Here is a 16,558-nt window from a genome sequence, read left to right on the forward strand (position 1 = left end):
TATTACTTAATTTAGTTGAGTTAACTTCTGCATTTATGACACGTACTGATTTGCCTTTTCAGTGAATCTCAGATGTTTTCTTTACCTTCCTTTCAGAAAAGACGACGGCGGATTGATCGAAGCATGATTGGGGAGCCGACAAACTTCGTTCACACTGCTCATGTAGGATCTGGAGACCTGTTCAGTGGAATGAATTCGGTAGGCGTGAGTGGATGAACATAATTTAATATTATACATTAATATTCATATTTTTTCATATTATAGGAACACTGTATTTGTATGTTGTAGCTGAAGCAATGAGTCTTTCAGCTATAAGGAAACACCTGTATGAAACTGAAGAATGACCTGATAGCATTTTAATTCCAAGTACTAAACACTTATATTCAAGAATATGGAATATAATTATTTTACTTCTTGTATTATTGATAACTAATTTTAGATGCTGTATAAATTATACAGAATACTTTTTAAACTTAAAGTTCAGTCTGGTTGTATGTATGAATCAAAACAGATATATACTTGAAAATATACTCAGGTATTATATAGAAAAATCAAAGTGTGTTATAGTTGAGTAGCTCAACTATAGCTAAACCTCAAGCTGTTTTAAATATAGTTCCTGAAAACTGATTCACCTCAGTTTATGGTGAACACAAATTAATGTTTGGGTGTTCTTGCTGAGCTTTTTCTATATTCTGTAGCCCTGTTTGCAGTGTGAATTATTTCCAGAGCAAGCAGTGTCACAGGTAAGATTTTGTGGCTTCCTGTAGAAGATAGGCACAATAAATATTTTCGGCTCTCTGAAAGTGAAAAAGCAGAAGCTAAGAGAGATAATGAAGATGAGCTTATGGAAATAAATGTATCTTGTATATCTTCAGATTTCTGTGAAATCCATCTGTTTCTAAGGTCAATAATATAAAATATAGAAAACAGCTGTATGTAGATGAACAATACTTCTTGATTTTATTAATCATCTTTTAAGGAGAACTTACTTGGAGATAACAAACACTTGTTGACAAAGAGGAAAAAATCTCTGTCAGACAGAATAGAAAGCAGAGCTAAAAAAGCCAGTTTTAATGTAGGTAAGGGAGGTCATTTGTAATTTCAACTAGTTTAAGTTGGTCTTATTGAGATATGACAAAGATTTTTGTAGCTCAGCATGTAATGAGGAAGGGCAAAGCAAGAAAAATCAACATCAAAAAATGCACTGCCCTGTCCCAGAAACAAAGTAGCTTGGACTGGAAATGATTCCTAGTGTAACCTCTGTAAGCAAGTTAAAAGGCCAAACACAGATTCCACTTGATAAAATTTACTTAAAGCCAGTTCCTTATTTAATGTGATATATTGCATTAATATTTAAAGCCAGTATAAATTGAAGTAATAAACTGATAATTATGTAAGCAGCTTGTTTGATTACTTTTTTTTACGCATGGGTTTTGCTTTTTCAATATTTGTTGTTTCTCCTGAGGGAACCTTCCTCATTCTTATAGCTGAGCTGCCTGATTTGAGATTTGTGTAGATGGCCTGAAGCTTTATTTTTTCACTTTCTGCCTGTTTGCCCTCACCTTTGTCTTGCATAATACCCAATTTATCTCCAGATAGTAGGTAATTATTATTGTCTCTCTACATAAACTTTTTCGGTTTGAATGCTTGAGTGGCTCTTTCTCTCTTTTTTTTTTCTCTTTTCATTTCCATAATGTGCTGCACTAGTGACCAGAGAGATTTTTCTGATCCTAGATGAAAGTATCTGTATGTAAAAAATAATCATTCCCACTCCCCCTGCTTCAGAAGCTCAAGTCTCTACTTTCTCACACTGCATATTTTCTGCCTCTTCTGTGGTGGCCTCCAAATTCATTCTTCGCAATGTAAATTCCAGGATAACAGCATTAACCTTCACATGTTATTCTGCTGCATAAATTTCCTTTGTGGTATGGACATTATATTCCTTCAGGAACCTCTTTGTGCCTTTCTCTAAATAGCTTCTTTTTCTAAATAGTGAATACCTGCAATTTAATTACAGTTTGCCCATATAAATTAGGTTCTTTATTCACTTTCTGTCTACCCAGTGCCTTTTTTCATCAGCATTATTCTTTGTTATACATCCTTACGATTCTGACTGAATGGTTTTCTGACTATTCAGAATATTTGTGAAATATTATGCTTTTTTGTTTGCCTCCTCTGTAGAGTGCCTTGCTTCTTTGTCAGAGGTGTACTTAAACAGCAGGAGCCCTCTGTGCACTGTTTCTTGTTCATTCCCATCCCTTTTTTCCCTATTTTGCTTTCACAGTCCATGGTGAAATCTCTTTCTTCCGCTGCTTCATATTCTTCACTTCAGTCTTTGATTTCATGTATTTCATGTAGTTTCCCATTGTTTTCTTTCTCAGGGTCTGTCTGTGCTGTTTCCTAATGCTGAAAGGGGGGGTAAGAAAAGGGAAGAAGGAAATTTAATGACATACATAAGCAGCACAACAGTTTGCATGATCCTTAATGGGTACAATCCTCTTTCCTTTCCAGAATCTTTAAAATCCTTAAGTCGTGTCTAAATTAGACATAAGAACCTTGCTGTTGCATATCATCAAAGAAAGGCAGTGGCATCTTTGGCTAAGAAAAAAAACCCAAAACCTGCATTTTACAGTGCAGTAAAGTTCTTGTTACTCAAACAGCTTCAAAATGAGGGTGCTTCAGAAAGAGTGACACCTTATAAGCCTACAGATGTTACACCTCTTTTTCTCAGCAATTTTAACGTTGTATGTCTTCTACAAAAGTTTTTGTACACAAAATAGCTACTGAACTGTTAATGCAGAATAGTTTCATTTGTTGCATTCCCTGTTTCAAGGGCAGCAGTCTCTGCATTTAAGACTGACACTTCCTTATGCAGTAACTCGTGACTCATGAACATGAGACATTAGTCTAACTTCTAGAAATACTCAGAAAAACTTACACTTTACCTTTGCAATTTGTGTTGATTTGCTGCTCTGCAAAATTTTCAAGTCTTGTACACAAGTTGCTAGGCTGAAGGGTGATGTGGCCTGGAGATTTTTGTAGTTCTTTTTGCTGGAGTCAGAGTTCATTCAGATAAAATTAACAGCATCCTGTATTCACTCTTGTGAATACATTTCTGTGTAGATTAATTATTTTCTGAGGAAAAAACTAAATTCAAACTTCGTTTTTTTCCACGGGCAGCAAAAGATGCTTGGTGAAGAAGATGAGCAGCTTGGTAAAATATGAAAGTTCTTAATACGTCCCCATACACTTTGGCACGCTCTTTTACTGAGTTTGTAGTCCTTGATGTCAATTTGGTGTGATTTCCACTGGCAAATTGGCTCTGAACACTGTTCTCTGAAGAAAAATAAGATGGTAATATTGCTTTGCTGTGACTCTATCACTTACTTTAGCAGAAGGCCAAAGGATAAATTGGTTTTACATTGCACTGCTTAAATACATAAAAACACAGTCTTTTGCATAGCCTTGCAAATATGCCATATTGTTGAAGATCAAAAAAAACCCAGGCTCTTTTGTCACAAATGTTTGAAAAACTGCGTGGAAGAACAAGTTTTGATGCATTCTGTACATGTGCATGTGTTTTGCTTGATGTGGAAAAAAATATGTTTCTTTTGTCTTTGTAGACAAAGAATATTGTGAAGCTGCTTGGGTATGTTTCTCCTGTGCTGTTTCAGTACAGCTTTCCAGTGATGTTTTAGGTCTCTGTGAAGGAGGCGCATAGATGAAATAATTGCAAGTGGTGCCCTGCAGGCAGAGCCTTGAATGAATGTTATTTTCCACTCTTTGTGTAGCTGTTATGTATGCTGTAGGATGCAGAGAAAAAAGGCTCAAACCTTTAAGATTCAAGTTGTCTTCTGCAGGCACGTGATTATTGGACATGATTATTTTGACTCATGCAACACAAGCAGGAAAGAGCTATGGGTTCCTTTTCTGTTTGGTGATAGAGGCAGTGAAAGCATCAGGGTGTGTATGTCTTGAAACATGGGGCATGAAACAGGGGGCTCAAAGGGTGTGTCTCTATGTATTTATATGCATCAGGATAAAAATACCTTCAAATCACCTATGTTCAGGGAAGTTCAGGTTGAATGTGGTTTAAAAAATAAATGCCCATTTAAAGGAACAGTATCAATTAAGGGAAGCATTGTATGTCATCACATAAGTGGATAAATCAAAAATGTTCCACAAACCAAAAGGTCTTTTTTTGACTTAGAAAATCCTACTTTAGCCCTGTTTTAATGATCTGAATTAGTCATACAGATATTTCAGTTGGCTATTACACTTTTAATATAATGATGAACTTACGGTTCATCGTACTAGCCACTGAACATTTTCCATATAACAAGATAAATTTTAGTTTGTCAGGTGGAATAGATGCCAGTAAGAGATTTGATTTTTTTTATTATTTTTTTTTTTTTTTAATTAATCAAGTGGGTCAGTGAAACCATGAATCGGTTTTCTTTAGGAGAGAGGAAAAAACTTTTGCCTCAGCACTACTTCTTTCATCTCTTCTGCTGAGCGTGCCAAAGTTAAAATTTCAGCAAGCCTTAGGTTCATGTGTCCTTGTGCAAAAGTAATGTAGTTTTAGTGGTAATAAAGGAGCACTTGAAAACTAAACCTAGAGAAAAAAATAAAATTAGAAGCAAGACAATGCTGCAGCTCACTGTCTTTCTTCTTTCCTCTACCCCCCTTTTTCCTTCTATTCCCAGGTCAGCTCAATTCAGAATCAGATGCAATCCAAGGGAGGCTATGGAGGTGGCATATCTGCAAATGTTCAAATGCAACTCGTGGATACAAAGGCAGGATAACCTTGGGGATAATTTACCTGTAAGTATTTCATCCTGCTTTTTAGGCACTATAAGAGCAGTATGAAAAATAATCATACTTACAAATAATTATCTCCCTATAAAAACCTGTGTCTTCATGATTACCAATTTTAAAATCCATTCCTGAGCAAAAAATTAGATATCTTGTAAGAATGTTGATTTTTCACAGAATGGACAGGAGATTGTACTGACTGTATCAGTCTGACTTCAAGCATGTTTTAACCAAAGATGATATTGTAGGCTGATCTTCACAGGTGAAGTCAGTTGTAAAACAAATTTCATAAGAAGTTTGTGATGTGATTATAGTACCATTTTTGCAGTAGTTCCTAAGATGTGTGGTGTTACGCCAATGTATAGCAGTATTACAGTTGGAAAATTGTCACTCAGAATTCTCAAAACTTTGTTTAATATGTGTTTTCTGTCTTTTAGGTTTATGTGAGTTCCTGTATCTTCTTTCCTTTTGCCTTGGTGACTGCTTTCTGTGCTCATGACAAGAGAAGTGATGGCTCATTGTTCACCCTTCGTGATTAGTCCAGTGAAAAGTTGCTGTTCTGCTCTGATGATGCCATTTATCAGATTGGTCCAACTGTGCCTTTCAGTGGCATGCACACATTGGCCTCTACCAGTTCATGGAAGTAGAGCTGTTAAGGATTGGTTGTCACTTTTTAGTTGTTTTAAGGCAAATTAAAGCACCAACCTTAGCTTTCCACATTCCCCAGAAATACTAATGCACAAAATTCTGTTGCTTTTTAGTATTTTAATCTTTTCTGCATTCAAGTAGTTTAGAAATGAATGAGTTTCCCCTAATATCTTCTATCATCTAATGTTCACCCAATTTTTGAAAGGTCTGAGACCTGCAAGCACAAATAATTATTTCATACAAAATCAACAGAGTAGATGACCGCATGCTTCGTGAGGTTGCTTTTTATGGTGGCCTGCTTGGTGCTAAAAGAAAAAAAAAATTGCTTACTGCAGATCTGAAAAATTTTGCTGTGACACCAAGTCATGCCTGTTCCTGAAAAAGGACTTGTAACTTAGCTGCTTCAGAGTTATGTCTTTATTTTAGATTTTACCCAATTGGTCTTGAAATAATAAAGAGAGAGCTTGCATTCATGAGGCATTTGTTGTAAATGTTCAGTATATTTATTTTGAAAGAGCTGACCTTGAGACTGTAAACCAGTGTAGTACCGTATCTTAAGTGTTGTGGAATTGCTATAGTCTATTTAAAAAAGAAGAGCAACATGTTTGGCTGCTTCTTTTTCTTTCTACAATTTTTCTTAATTTCAACCTGTGCAGTCATTTCCAGTAGCAGCATGTCAGACTGCCTGCAATTTTGGCTGAAGAGTTTAGCAGACCTTTCTAAGTAGTTGGCAGTTTCTGTGTACTAAATATTTAGGGGCCATGGAAGTTGCTAAGAGCGACATACTAATCTGGCAGAACAGGTGCCAATGAGAACAACATACAGGGTGACTTTTTACTAAGTCAGTAAAATGCCTTTTGCTCAGGTTCCAAAGCATGTTTCTTTCACATGTGAAACTGCATTTTAATATTGCACTGTTTTCAGATTATCTCTATAAATGGTCCCTTTTTTTGCTTCTTGCTGGTGGTTTTAGAGAAGTCAATTATTTGAGGCCTAGTTACATGAAATTTTTATGGGGGAAAAGCACCCAAACCATCCAATAAGGCATATCTGAGCCTAATCAATCCATTTTGATATGCAAATATGCATGTAGACTGTTGTCATAAATGACTCCTTATTCTATTTCTATCCTTTCCCTGATTTCACATTGCAGCAGCTGTCTGGTTGATTTAAATATGTATGAACCTACCTAATCTTCTCTCTCTGTTTGTAAACAACACGTAAAATACACAGCCATGGAGGTAGTTTGCCTTCCCTAGGTTATATTTCAGTGGTAGATGTGACTTATCTGGTTGAATAGTTCAAATTAGGTTGGTTAGTATTCACTGATAAAGATACTGATTCCCAATGAAATGTTCAATTGTCTGGATGCATAAACACATGGCAGTGCAGTGATACATACATTTTTTTTAGGGATTAGCATTTCCAATGCCACTTTAACAATGACTCTTAAATATACTACAAAACTATTACAAAATTATTTGATCTTTGTTATTGGTAATAGCTTAAATTTGCTTGCCAAACCTTGCACTTGCCAAAATGTTTTCAGCTCAATAGCCAGGAAAAAAAATTGACATATTTTTATAACAGACATACTTTTTTTGTACATGGTGTTCATTCTTGAATGAAGTCAGTTCAGTGTTGGCTTGTAGATATTAAAAGGAAAGTATTGACTTTGATTCAATAAATGTTTTCTTTCAGTTGGTGGCCTACCCTTTTCCTTTCCATTAATTATATTTGCATTAGAAAAACACTTGCATCTTACAGACAGATTTGTGGTGAAAAGAGTAACCTATTAGTGTCAATAAATAATTTGCAGGCTTGAAGCTTTTTCATGTCACTTGACCCTTTTGTTGCCAAATGGATTAAACCATAATTTTATCAGTATTATTATTACATTGATCTAACATATATGCCAGGGGCTTCTGCAAGAAAGGGAGAGTGTCTTAAAAATTATTTCTTTGGAAATCTTTCCTTTTGATGTGAAACTCATATGCATGTTACTTTCCTGTTTGTGCTGCAGATTACTATGGGGATCAGTAAAAAACTTGCCACCAGAGTATGTTCATCTGCATTAAAAGTACCTGCAAGGCACAATATTGCCTTGCCAAATATCTATTTGGGTCAATTGATTTTTATATTTGACACTCTCAAAGTTATTCCTTAAGCACTAACTTACTACTTCAAATTTCATGCCAAATTGTTCTTAAGACTAATAATAAATACTTTAGCTCATGCCAAGTCCATTAAATTGCCAGTTGAGGAAAAAAAGGCAACTAGAGGGAAATAAAGTTCTAAAGGAAAATAAAGATGGAGATAAATCCATGAGATACCAGTCAACTAAAGGGTTTTCTTTTTAAAATGCTGAGGTTATAGACACTTAAAACTGTCTACAAAGGTATATCTTGAAGACCAGATGTTCCACTGTAAGTGCATATTAAGTGATTAAGCTTATTAAAAATTATGTGCTGGTTCTGCCAGTCATCAGTAGGATTACTTCAAAGGCATTCCAGTGAAACTGATTTGGACCAGTCCCATCTACTTACCCTTACAGTCCCTGACACTGGTTCAACAGCTAGCTCGTGGATACTGACCTATAGTAAAGGCTGGGGTTGTATGACCAAATTGTTAAGTTTCAACCTGGATCAGTTTCTTAGTGCTTGTTCAGAGTAAGCATGGGAGTGAGTGTCATGGGATCAGAGATAATCTGTTACAGGGAACATTGATAGCTTAATCTGGCTATGAAAAAGCATCACCCTTTTTCTGAATTTAAAAAAACCTAACAAAAACAACAAAACAACAAACACAAAAACCAGCAGCAAACAAATAAGAAACAAAACAAAACCTAAACAAACAACCCAAACAAAACCATAAACAAACAAAAAAACAAACAAAACCAAAATGAAAACCCACCCAAAACAGAACATTCAGCCTTTGCAGCTGTGAATACATGTACTAGAAAGACTAATTCCTCCACATTTTGGGAACTCTTTTTCCATGTTCTGTGCTCCCTAGCTTTGTCTAGACTATTCTGTTCAGTTTGGGAGCACAGAGCATGTTGAACGTGTAGCCAAAAGAACAACCACATTATCACCAAGTTAGCCACCTTTAGGCAGTATGATTAATTTCTGCTATCAGTGATAATTCCATCTATCAGGACTGTACAAGAAATAATTTTCTACCTTCATACAAGCCAAGAGAAATAAGTTCAGATTTCAAGTAACTTTTCTGTTAAGCCTGTAGAAGTCAAAGTTCTAGTTGAGTTGGCAGTAAATTGCTGAATACCAAAACTTGCTTCCTTAAATATGATGTGGAATGGTATAACCCCATTTATGAATAACTAAGTTGTCATGCAAAATGTGCATTCATTTGTAGCTATTTATGCATTTGGGTAAGCTTATAACATTCATTGTCTAGAGACAAATTTATGGTTTGTTGGGAGTGTTTTTTAAGAAATTTGGTTATGTGTTTTTATATACAAGGTAGTAACAGAGCCTATCAGAAAACAACAAGAGTGTTACATTTGGTTTATCAGTTCTTTCAAGTGAAGTGAAAATCACTTTTGGACTTGGCTTGCTATATAAAACACCACTGGTATGCCATGACAGGCACAAAGCAGGGCTGGAGGTCTGATAGGTAATACTGAAATTAGCTTATTTTGATTCTCCAGTAGGTCAAGAAGGTGATGATATTTGTAAAAATCATAGTAAGCTTTCTTAGTCCAGCAAGTGACTGGGGGTAGGAGCTGTTTCAGCATGGAACAGTGAGCCATCCACTATGAATACATTTCCTCAAAGTGCTAAGCAGTAAGAAAGCTTTATTTATTGATGTCAGCATTCCAGGAGTATTACTCTTCTACCAGTGCTCAGCATGTCAGAGTCCTGTTTCCCAGCAATATGCTTTGTTTCACCCATTCTGTGCCTTCAGTTACAGGAAGGAATTGCTGGCTTTCAGTTTTTTAAATCTCTCACTAATGTATATGACTTACATCAGTCTTTGTAGGTCCAAATTGATTTGAAATAATCTGCCAGGCAAAATAAACATATATTGAATTTGTGCCTTTTCTGATGGGAAGCTCCATGTGAATGACGCCTGTTGATGGAGCAGTGGTGTGAGGAACCATCATGCACCACAAAGGAGCCTGGGTTTAACTTTTACATCTGCTGTCACTCACCTTGATTCCTCATCAGGGAGGTTGGCTGTTGCTGTGCAAGGCCAATTCTTAAAACATTGCCTCGAGGAAGAAAATGAGTACTGCTTGAAATTGATTTTGAAGTCAGCTTTCTTGAAATGTGGCAACTGTGGGTAAATGGCTATTCTGAAAGAGTTTTCCTTAGGAAATCATCTTACACAATAAAACTTTAGAAGAACCATAAACCTTGGAAAAGAGTACTGTTTCAAAGTGGTTGATGCTAATAAATATTTTGGGACTCAAATTTTTTCACTTGTCAAAATTCCACCTTCTGGAACAGTAAAAATAATCTATTGTATGGTATGTGTATTAAGCAGCAGAGTAATGCACTGATATGAGGGCATTTCATTTCACATTTATAATGGTAAAAAACATTTACAAAGGTGGAAATAAGGAATAAAAAATAACATTTCAGTAAGCAGTATTAGGTTTGGAGGGATGGACAGCGGGGGGAGGGCAGATATAAATGATGGGTGAGTGAAAAGAAAGAAGAATAAGTGGGGGAGAATGGTAAACTTTGATAGATGACCAAGCACTGTATGGATTCCCCATGGCATTCTTTTCAAGAAGGAGGTATTGGCAACAGCTGCAAAAAAAAGCCCAGTGCTGCAAGGTTTGTTCATTTTTCACTGTTTCAGGTAGTAGGTTCCAAGACAATTACTCTTTCTGTACGTTGCTATGGATGTTTGATTTCCTGCTGGCATAATCAGGGTCTGTCATAATGGGTAAAAGGAGCAGTCCAGGGCAACAGGGCTGTGTGGTGAACAGAGCTGGGAAATGAGATTCCTTTTGACAATTTCCAAAGTCCAGATTAAATGTAAACTATTTTTCTTACTGTGAACATACATAGGATGGTGATTGGATGGCCATGCAGGGTTGTTTTTTTTTAACATCTCTTTAAAAACTTAGAAGTCTGTTTCCAAGCTCATTTAGTGGAGCTGGACAAAATCAAGATGATACTTGGACCTATTGCTATAGATTCAAGTTCCGCTATTTCATTTTATTTACTAGAACCACCCACTTCTACCCAACATCTGTCTTGCATCTAACTGCAATTGCACAGATGCTGTTTTCCCCAGAGACTGCCAAAATGCACCCAGCCCAGTCCATGGAAGGGAGTGAAATTGCCATGCCATGATCTGATTTAAGAGCTTCCTTGCTCATTCTTTGAATCACAACCAGACCACTGGAAATACAGAAGGAAACACTGTGGCTAAAACAAGAGCTCTGTTAAATCTTGAACTGTGAGGTTATATGAAGGTGACTGCTTACTAAAACAGTAGGATTTCAAGCCTCTCACAACACACTTTCTCATAGAGCAAAATTAAAACCTTCTGACATATGTAGATGCAATGGCCCATACTGTCCACAATGTGTGTGCCATAAGGAGACAAAATAATTTTTTCTCTAAGAAGAAATAGCAATTTCTGAAAGCACAAGGTACTTTCTCAGCTGCTGTGTTAGAGTCCCCCTTTTTGGAGCAGCACTTCAAACACCCATCCCACAGCAGTATGGAGGCCAGCACAGGACTGATAGGATGGTAGTGGCATCCCAAACCGAAGTGCCAAAGCCACGTGGTGCAAAGGACTCACAGCTATTTTTGTTGGTGCTTGCAGCAGGAAAAACCTGATGCAAGTGCCATGCCCCCAGCTCAGTGGGCCTGCAGGGTCAGCCAACACATGCTGCCACTGCAGCTGCCCTGCTCAAGGGGCAGCTGGGGCAGACCCAGACTCTACCAGCCCCCCCCACACACACTAAGTGGGGATTTATGTCACATTCCTGGGCTGCACTGCTGTCTTCCCAAGTGCAAATTTGCACAGTACTGCACTAAGAAATTCCCTTTCGAATCAAATTTTCTAAGAAAGAGCGCTCTGTGTAAAGAAAGTCGGGTCCTCCTCCTTCCCTGCCCCCATATAGCAGGGTTATGCCAGCACAGTCAGCTAATGGAAGGGCGACTGGAGCTGGCTATTATCAATACAATAATCAGAGCTGTCACTGCTTGGAAAATTGTGATCAAGTATGTGCAGCTGCTGATTTGAATAGCTTTCTCACTGAAGAAAGCTATCCACACCCACGATGAAAAGTCCTCCAGGGAACAGACATGCCTTCTAAATTTAAGCTCTTTAAGCAAGAAATTTCCACAGTCCTGTCCAACAAGCCATGCCACAGGGCCCATAACCTTTCCCTGCCCTGCTCCATTATTTACAATGTTGATGCTCACATTAAAATATGTTTCAAAAGTTTTAATAAGTGTTTAGGTAATGAGAAAGTGGCCACTAACCTCTCTGGATGGGCAACTGCTTTGGATTCCCTGTTGTCTCATGGTAAAGCAAATTTCACAGCACACTGAACTATTTCCCAGTTGAAAAATCTACACTCCAATCCTCTGACCATGAATGAACCTGCAAATAAGAATGGCCTTTTCTAATCAGACCAAGAGAATCTGGAATCAGAGGGCTGGAAAGAGTTTAGACAATTTTAAAGAACTAAGAGTATTTTTCCATAGTTCAGGATTTCAGTGCTTTGCTTTTTCATCTGCACAACCTTTTACCCAAATGCCAGGTACACCACATTATCTGCATTTTTATTCTTTCACTGAGTACCACTTAAAGTTTTGGTGCTCCTAAGAACTGTTTCTAGACTTTATGTGCTACTGCTGGTTTTTTTTCACACCTGAGGAATGTCTTAATTCTCCCACCATAAATGGCATCATAGCCATATCTCAGTGGATTGTCAGGAATATGTAGCTGGAGCTAATGAATTTAAGTGAGACTTGAAATAGCAAACGTAGGAAGGAACACTGGCCCTATATATCCACAATGCTCCTAAAGCAGTAGAATCAGCAGTGTTTTGAAATTTGTTTGGGGGTTAAAACCCTCTAAAGAGTAACAGCCCTGCCACATTCTGCTTTTGTAACATAGCATCAAATGCCTGGCATCCCATGCCTTACCCTCACTTCATCAGCAATACTTATTGTAAGGTTACTTCAGAGCTTCCTAGTGAGATGCACAGGCACACAGGGTATAACAGACACTTTGAAAAAGAAAAACTCATTTATTTTTTTAGTAGTAATTATATAAAATCAGCTATTTTTTCCATAAACTAATTGCCTTGTTCTGTAGTCAGAAAGATAAGACTGCTACAGAAGCAGCAGGGTAACAAGAGAGTTCTCTGCTGCTTCAAGCAATTACCACGACATAAGAAAAAATAGATCCTCTGAGAAAAGTAAAAAGGGTCACAGCATTCTTGTCAAAAAGCCTCATTTGTTTTAATAAAAAGATTTATTTGAACAAGGACTGCAGGAACTAAGCCAGGATAGGACAACTTGTCTTACCAGAGGTCACTGCAACTTACTTTTACTTTGTTCATTTATATCAGTAAGAACACATAGAATCATCTAGTGAAAAAAGAAAGAAAAAAACTTCCATTTATAATACAGCTTCAGATACAGCTTTTAGTGACATCTATCTCAGTTATACATTTCTGGGGACACAGGAATAAGATCTGTCCTCTGCCAAGCTTCTGCAGAGACAGTCCTGTTACTGACATCTTGACACAATGGAAGAAACACCAAAATACACGGGGTAAGTCTCAGTAACTTACACAGGTGGATGTGATCTCTGTTGCTATAAGCAACACCTCCAGGGAGAGGAAAAGAATATCGATCAGAAGGGTGGCTGTCACAGTCATGACTGTTGCAACTGCGAGCTCTGTCCGCAAGGGCTGCTCATCTGGCATTTTGCTCAAACACAGTGTCACAGTATATCACCAACTCTTTGCAAGACTCAGAGCACTCTGGCTGTGCAACTTTGCATGGTTTTGACAAATATTTCTGACTCTATGCTTGCATATGATCATCAGAGAAGTTGTTTACAACACTAAGACATCCTCTTAGTCAGCCCCAATGACACAACACTGTCACTGATGTAATACCATCTTCAGCTCTTATCTCTGAGAACAGAGGTGTGAAAAGCATACCACCTGTTCTCCTTACAGAGAGAGTGATTATTTGAGGAATGCTTTTGTGAACATGGCACATGTACTCCTCAGACCTAAATGCTTCAATATTGATTTTGATTGTTTGAGATTCCTTAATCAGCAAGTGACTTTGATGTTTGCATTTGTCTGTTATGGGGAGCAACAGAAAAATCCCAGCCTGCCTGGAGGTGAAAGTGCATTACAAGGTGTGTGTTGCAGAATCAGCAGTTCTCTAAAAAGCCAGACCCACAGTGAAGCTGTCCAGCTGCTTTGAGGCTGAGCACAGGTCTCAAAATAAAAGCCTACATCAAGCCAGCCTTGGCAGCAGAGTGAGAAAAAGAAAATACAACAGCTACTGCACTTTCAGGTTCCACTTCCTTTGGTCAGGTAGACCTGCCTAGATAGAGGAAAATGGGAAGAGTCTTTGGAGAAGTCCCAGACCTGGTCCCTGAAGGAAGGAACCCTTTTGAGACAGTCCTTCTGGACTGACAAATGGCAGTCTGGAAAGTCTCAGATGACACAACTATCAGCACCAGGACTCAAGGAAGATGACAGGCTATGTGACATTCATTTCTTTAAATCTTACAGGAAACTGACCTTGAACTCAGCAGCTGCCTTCAGGAGGAGCAGTGATAGGTTTGATGCCGAAGTGACTAAAGTGAAAGACATAATGGTATCTGCTGATGAACTGAGATATTTAGTCTGTTGCAGAAGTCTTTTCCAACCCTGATGTCCCATCAAGTTTTCTCACCTTGACACAGAGTCTGTGGAATCATAACGCTGAAGAAGTTCCATTGTCCAGCTCCATTCCCTATGGATGCTAAATCTGAACCACAGTGCCTGTACAAATTGCAGGCCACATGGCTCCTCAGGCTGCCTGAGAAAGTATCCTGGGAAAAATACGAGAAGGAATTAAAACAATTCTCAGGGACACTAAACAGCCTTGCAGGTGTTGTTTTGCAGCCTCTTGTTTTCCCTTGCAGGAGAGAGTCAGGGGGGCAGTGTGCCCCTGACCAATGATGGTAATTTAGCACTTTGCTAACCAATAAGAGTTTCCTTTCTGTACTTTCCACGTATCTGTCTATAAGACAGGGCTGAAGCAATAAACTAGGGAATTCTCGTGTTGTGACTCCCCTGGAGAGTCCCGTGTCGTTCTTTAAAGACGTTCCCAATCGGAACGACAATTCCCTCTGCTCTTGACCCTTGTGTCAGTTTACCAGCTGTGGTGGGTTGACCCTGGCTGGACACCAGTTGCTCACCGAAGCTGTTCTGTCCCTCCCCTCCTCAGCTGGGCAGTGCAAAGAAAATATAACAAAAGCTCAAGGATCCAGAGAAGGTCAAGTTTTTTTCCAGGATTAGCTTCCCTCCCAAATTCTCAATCTCCTCTCTTGCAGTGGCACAGGGGGACAGGGAATAGGGTTAGTTAATCACATGTCTTTGCTTCTCCCTCCTCACCAGCGAGATGAATTCTCACAGTCTTCTGCTGTGTGTGATCCCTCCCACAAGAGACAGTCCTCCATGAATTTCTCCAACATGCGTCCTTCTCAAAGGCTGCAGCTCTTCACAAGCTGCTCCTGCTTGGATCCCTTCCAGAGAGTGCAGTGTAGTGCTTCAGGAGCAGACTGCTTCAGCGTGATCCCCCATGGCACCACAAGTCCTGACAAGACCTACTTGTACATGGGCTTTCCACAGAGTTACAGCTCCTTTGGGCTGATACACCTGTTCTGGCATGGGGTCTTCCACAAGCTGCTCTGCTGTGGACATCCTCAGGACAAAGCCTGCAGGGGGACAGCCTGCCTCATCATGGTCTTCGCCAGGGGAAGTAAGGGCAGCAGAATCTCTGCTCTGGTGCCCACAGCACCTCATTCCCCTCCTTCTTCACTGACCTTGTTCTCTTCTTTCACTTACATATTTTATTCCTCTCTCCCAGTTGCTGTTGCACAGTGGGGTTTTTTACTGTTTCCTAATTATGTTGTCACAGAGCTGCTACCAGTATTTTTGATGGACACAGCTTTGGCCAGCAGTGGGTACATCTGAGTGCCAGCTGGAACTGGCCCTGTCTGTTGGGAGCAGCTTCTGGCATCACCTCACAGAAGCCATCCCTGCAGTCCTCCCTTCTATCAAAACCTTGCTGCATAAACCCAGCAACCCCAATACACCCCTGGTATTAAGCTCTCCTTTATACCTGAAAGCTTATTTGAAAAATATGATGGAGAGACATTATCCTTTTTTGGACAAGGTGAACTGGTGAGTGCTAAGCTTAATTTTCTTCAAAACACTGCATGGAACAGGTGGTATGTCTGCTACCAAAATTCATACTAACAGGTGACCTACCTCTGAGAGTATAATGGTAATTTTAAATGGTGCAAAACCTCAAGGTTTCAGAGGGTCCTCTGGCATACTGCACGTGGTGATGGTGGGAGTCACCATGTAAGTCTCTGTGATGTGCTGCTGCCCTTGGTCCTCTGCATTTCTCTCTGGATGAAGGCACCACAAAGAAGCTGAGAAGCACACTGACATGTGCTTGGTATGTAGGTTTCTCATTCTAGAGAAATTTCTCATTCCTAGAGAATAAGAATTCTTCAATCAATATCTGGATAATAAAACCCTGTATGCTTTTTGACTTCACTTGCCATTGCAGAATACTCTGCAGCTTCATGGAGACTTGTCTCACACAGAGCAACCCCATTTACCACTGACCATTTGGTTGTCTGCCTTACAACAGTCTGAAGTCCTGAAAAATAATGTAAATTAAGAAAAAACCCAGTGTGACATTGCTTATTCACTAGATCCAAGACACTTGATACAACTTTTGCTACAAATCAGCTTACAGTGGGTGGTTCAGTTGAGACTGAGACTCCTGCCGTGTGTCCATCTGCACTGTGAGCCCCTCTTCCTCTGGGCTGTGCCTTCAGCAGCACAGGC

General features: G+C 38.9%; 2 protein-coding genes across 19 annotated transcripts in view; one reads left to right on the plus strand and one right to left on the minus strand.

The window, feature by feature from the left end:
- Positions 1 to 7,163, plus strand: part of CDC42SE2 (CDC42 small effector 2) — an 81,125-nt gene extending 73,962 nt beyond the window's left edge. For all 12 annotated transcript variants that reach the window (XM_086869446.1, XM_086869441.1, XM_086869442.1 and 9 more), the window contains 3 exons: positions 97 to 198; positions 4,707 to 4,824; positions 5,253 to 7,163. In XM_086869446.1, coding sequence (XP_086725572.1) covers positions 97 to 198; positions 4,707 to 4,805 — 201 coding nt within the window. In that variant the 3' untranslated portion in view covers positions 4,806 to 4,824; positions 5,253 to 7,163. The remainder of the gene's footprint in view (positions 1 to 96; positions 199 to 4,706; positions 4,825 to 5,252) is intronic.
- Positions 633 to 16,558, minus strand: part of LOC147648370 (uncharacterized) — a 56,614-nt gene continuing 40,688 nt past the window's right edge. For 2 of the 7 annotated variants that reach the window (XR_015281105.1, XR_015281111.1), the window contains one exon: positions 15,968 to 16,197. The gene's annotated coding sequence lies outside the window, so the exon portion shown is untranslated. Of the gene's footprint in view, positions 762 to 11,936; positions 12,058 to 12,708; positions 14,524 to 15,967; positions 16,198 to 16,558 lie in introns of those variants that run through there. The other 5 variants (XR_015281104.1, XM_086869439.1, XR_015281109.1 and 2 more) reach the window with 5 other exon arrangements.

This window comes from Cyanistes caeruleus, chromosome Z (assembly GCF_971803275.1).
Source record: "Cyanistes caeruleus chromosome Z, bCyaCae1.hap1.1, whole genome shotgun sequence".
Taxonomy (NCBI): Eukaryota; Metazoa; Chordata; class Aves; order Passeriformes; family Paridae; genus Cyanistes; species Cyanistes caeruleus.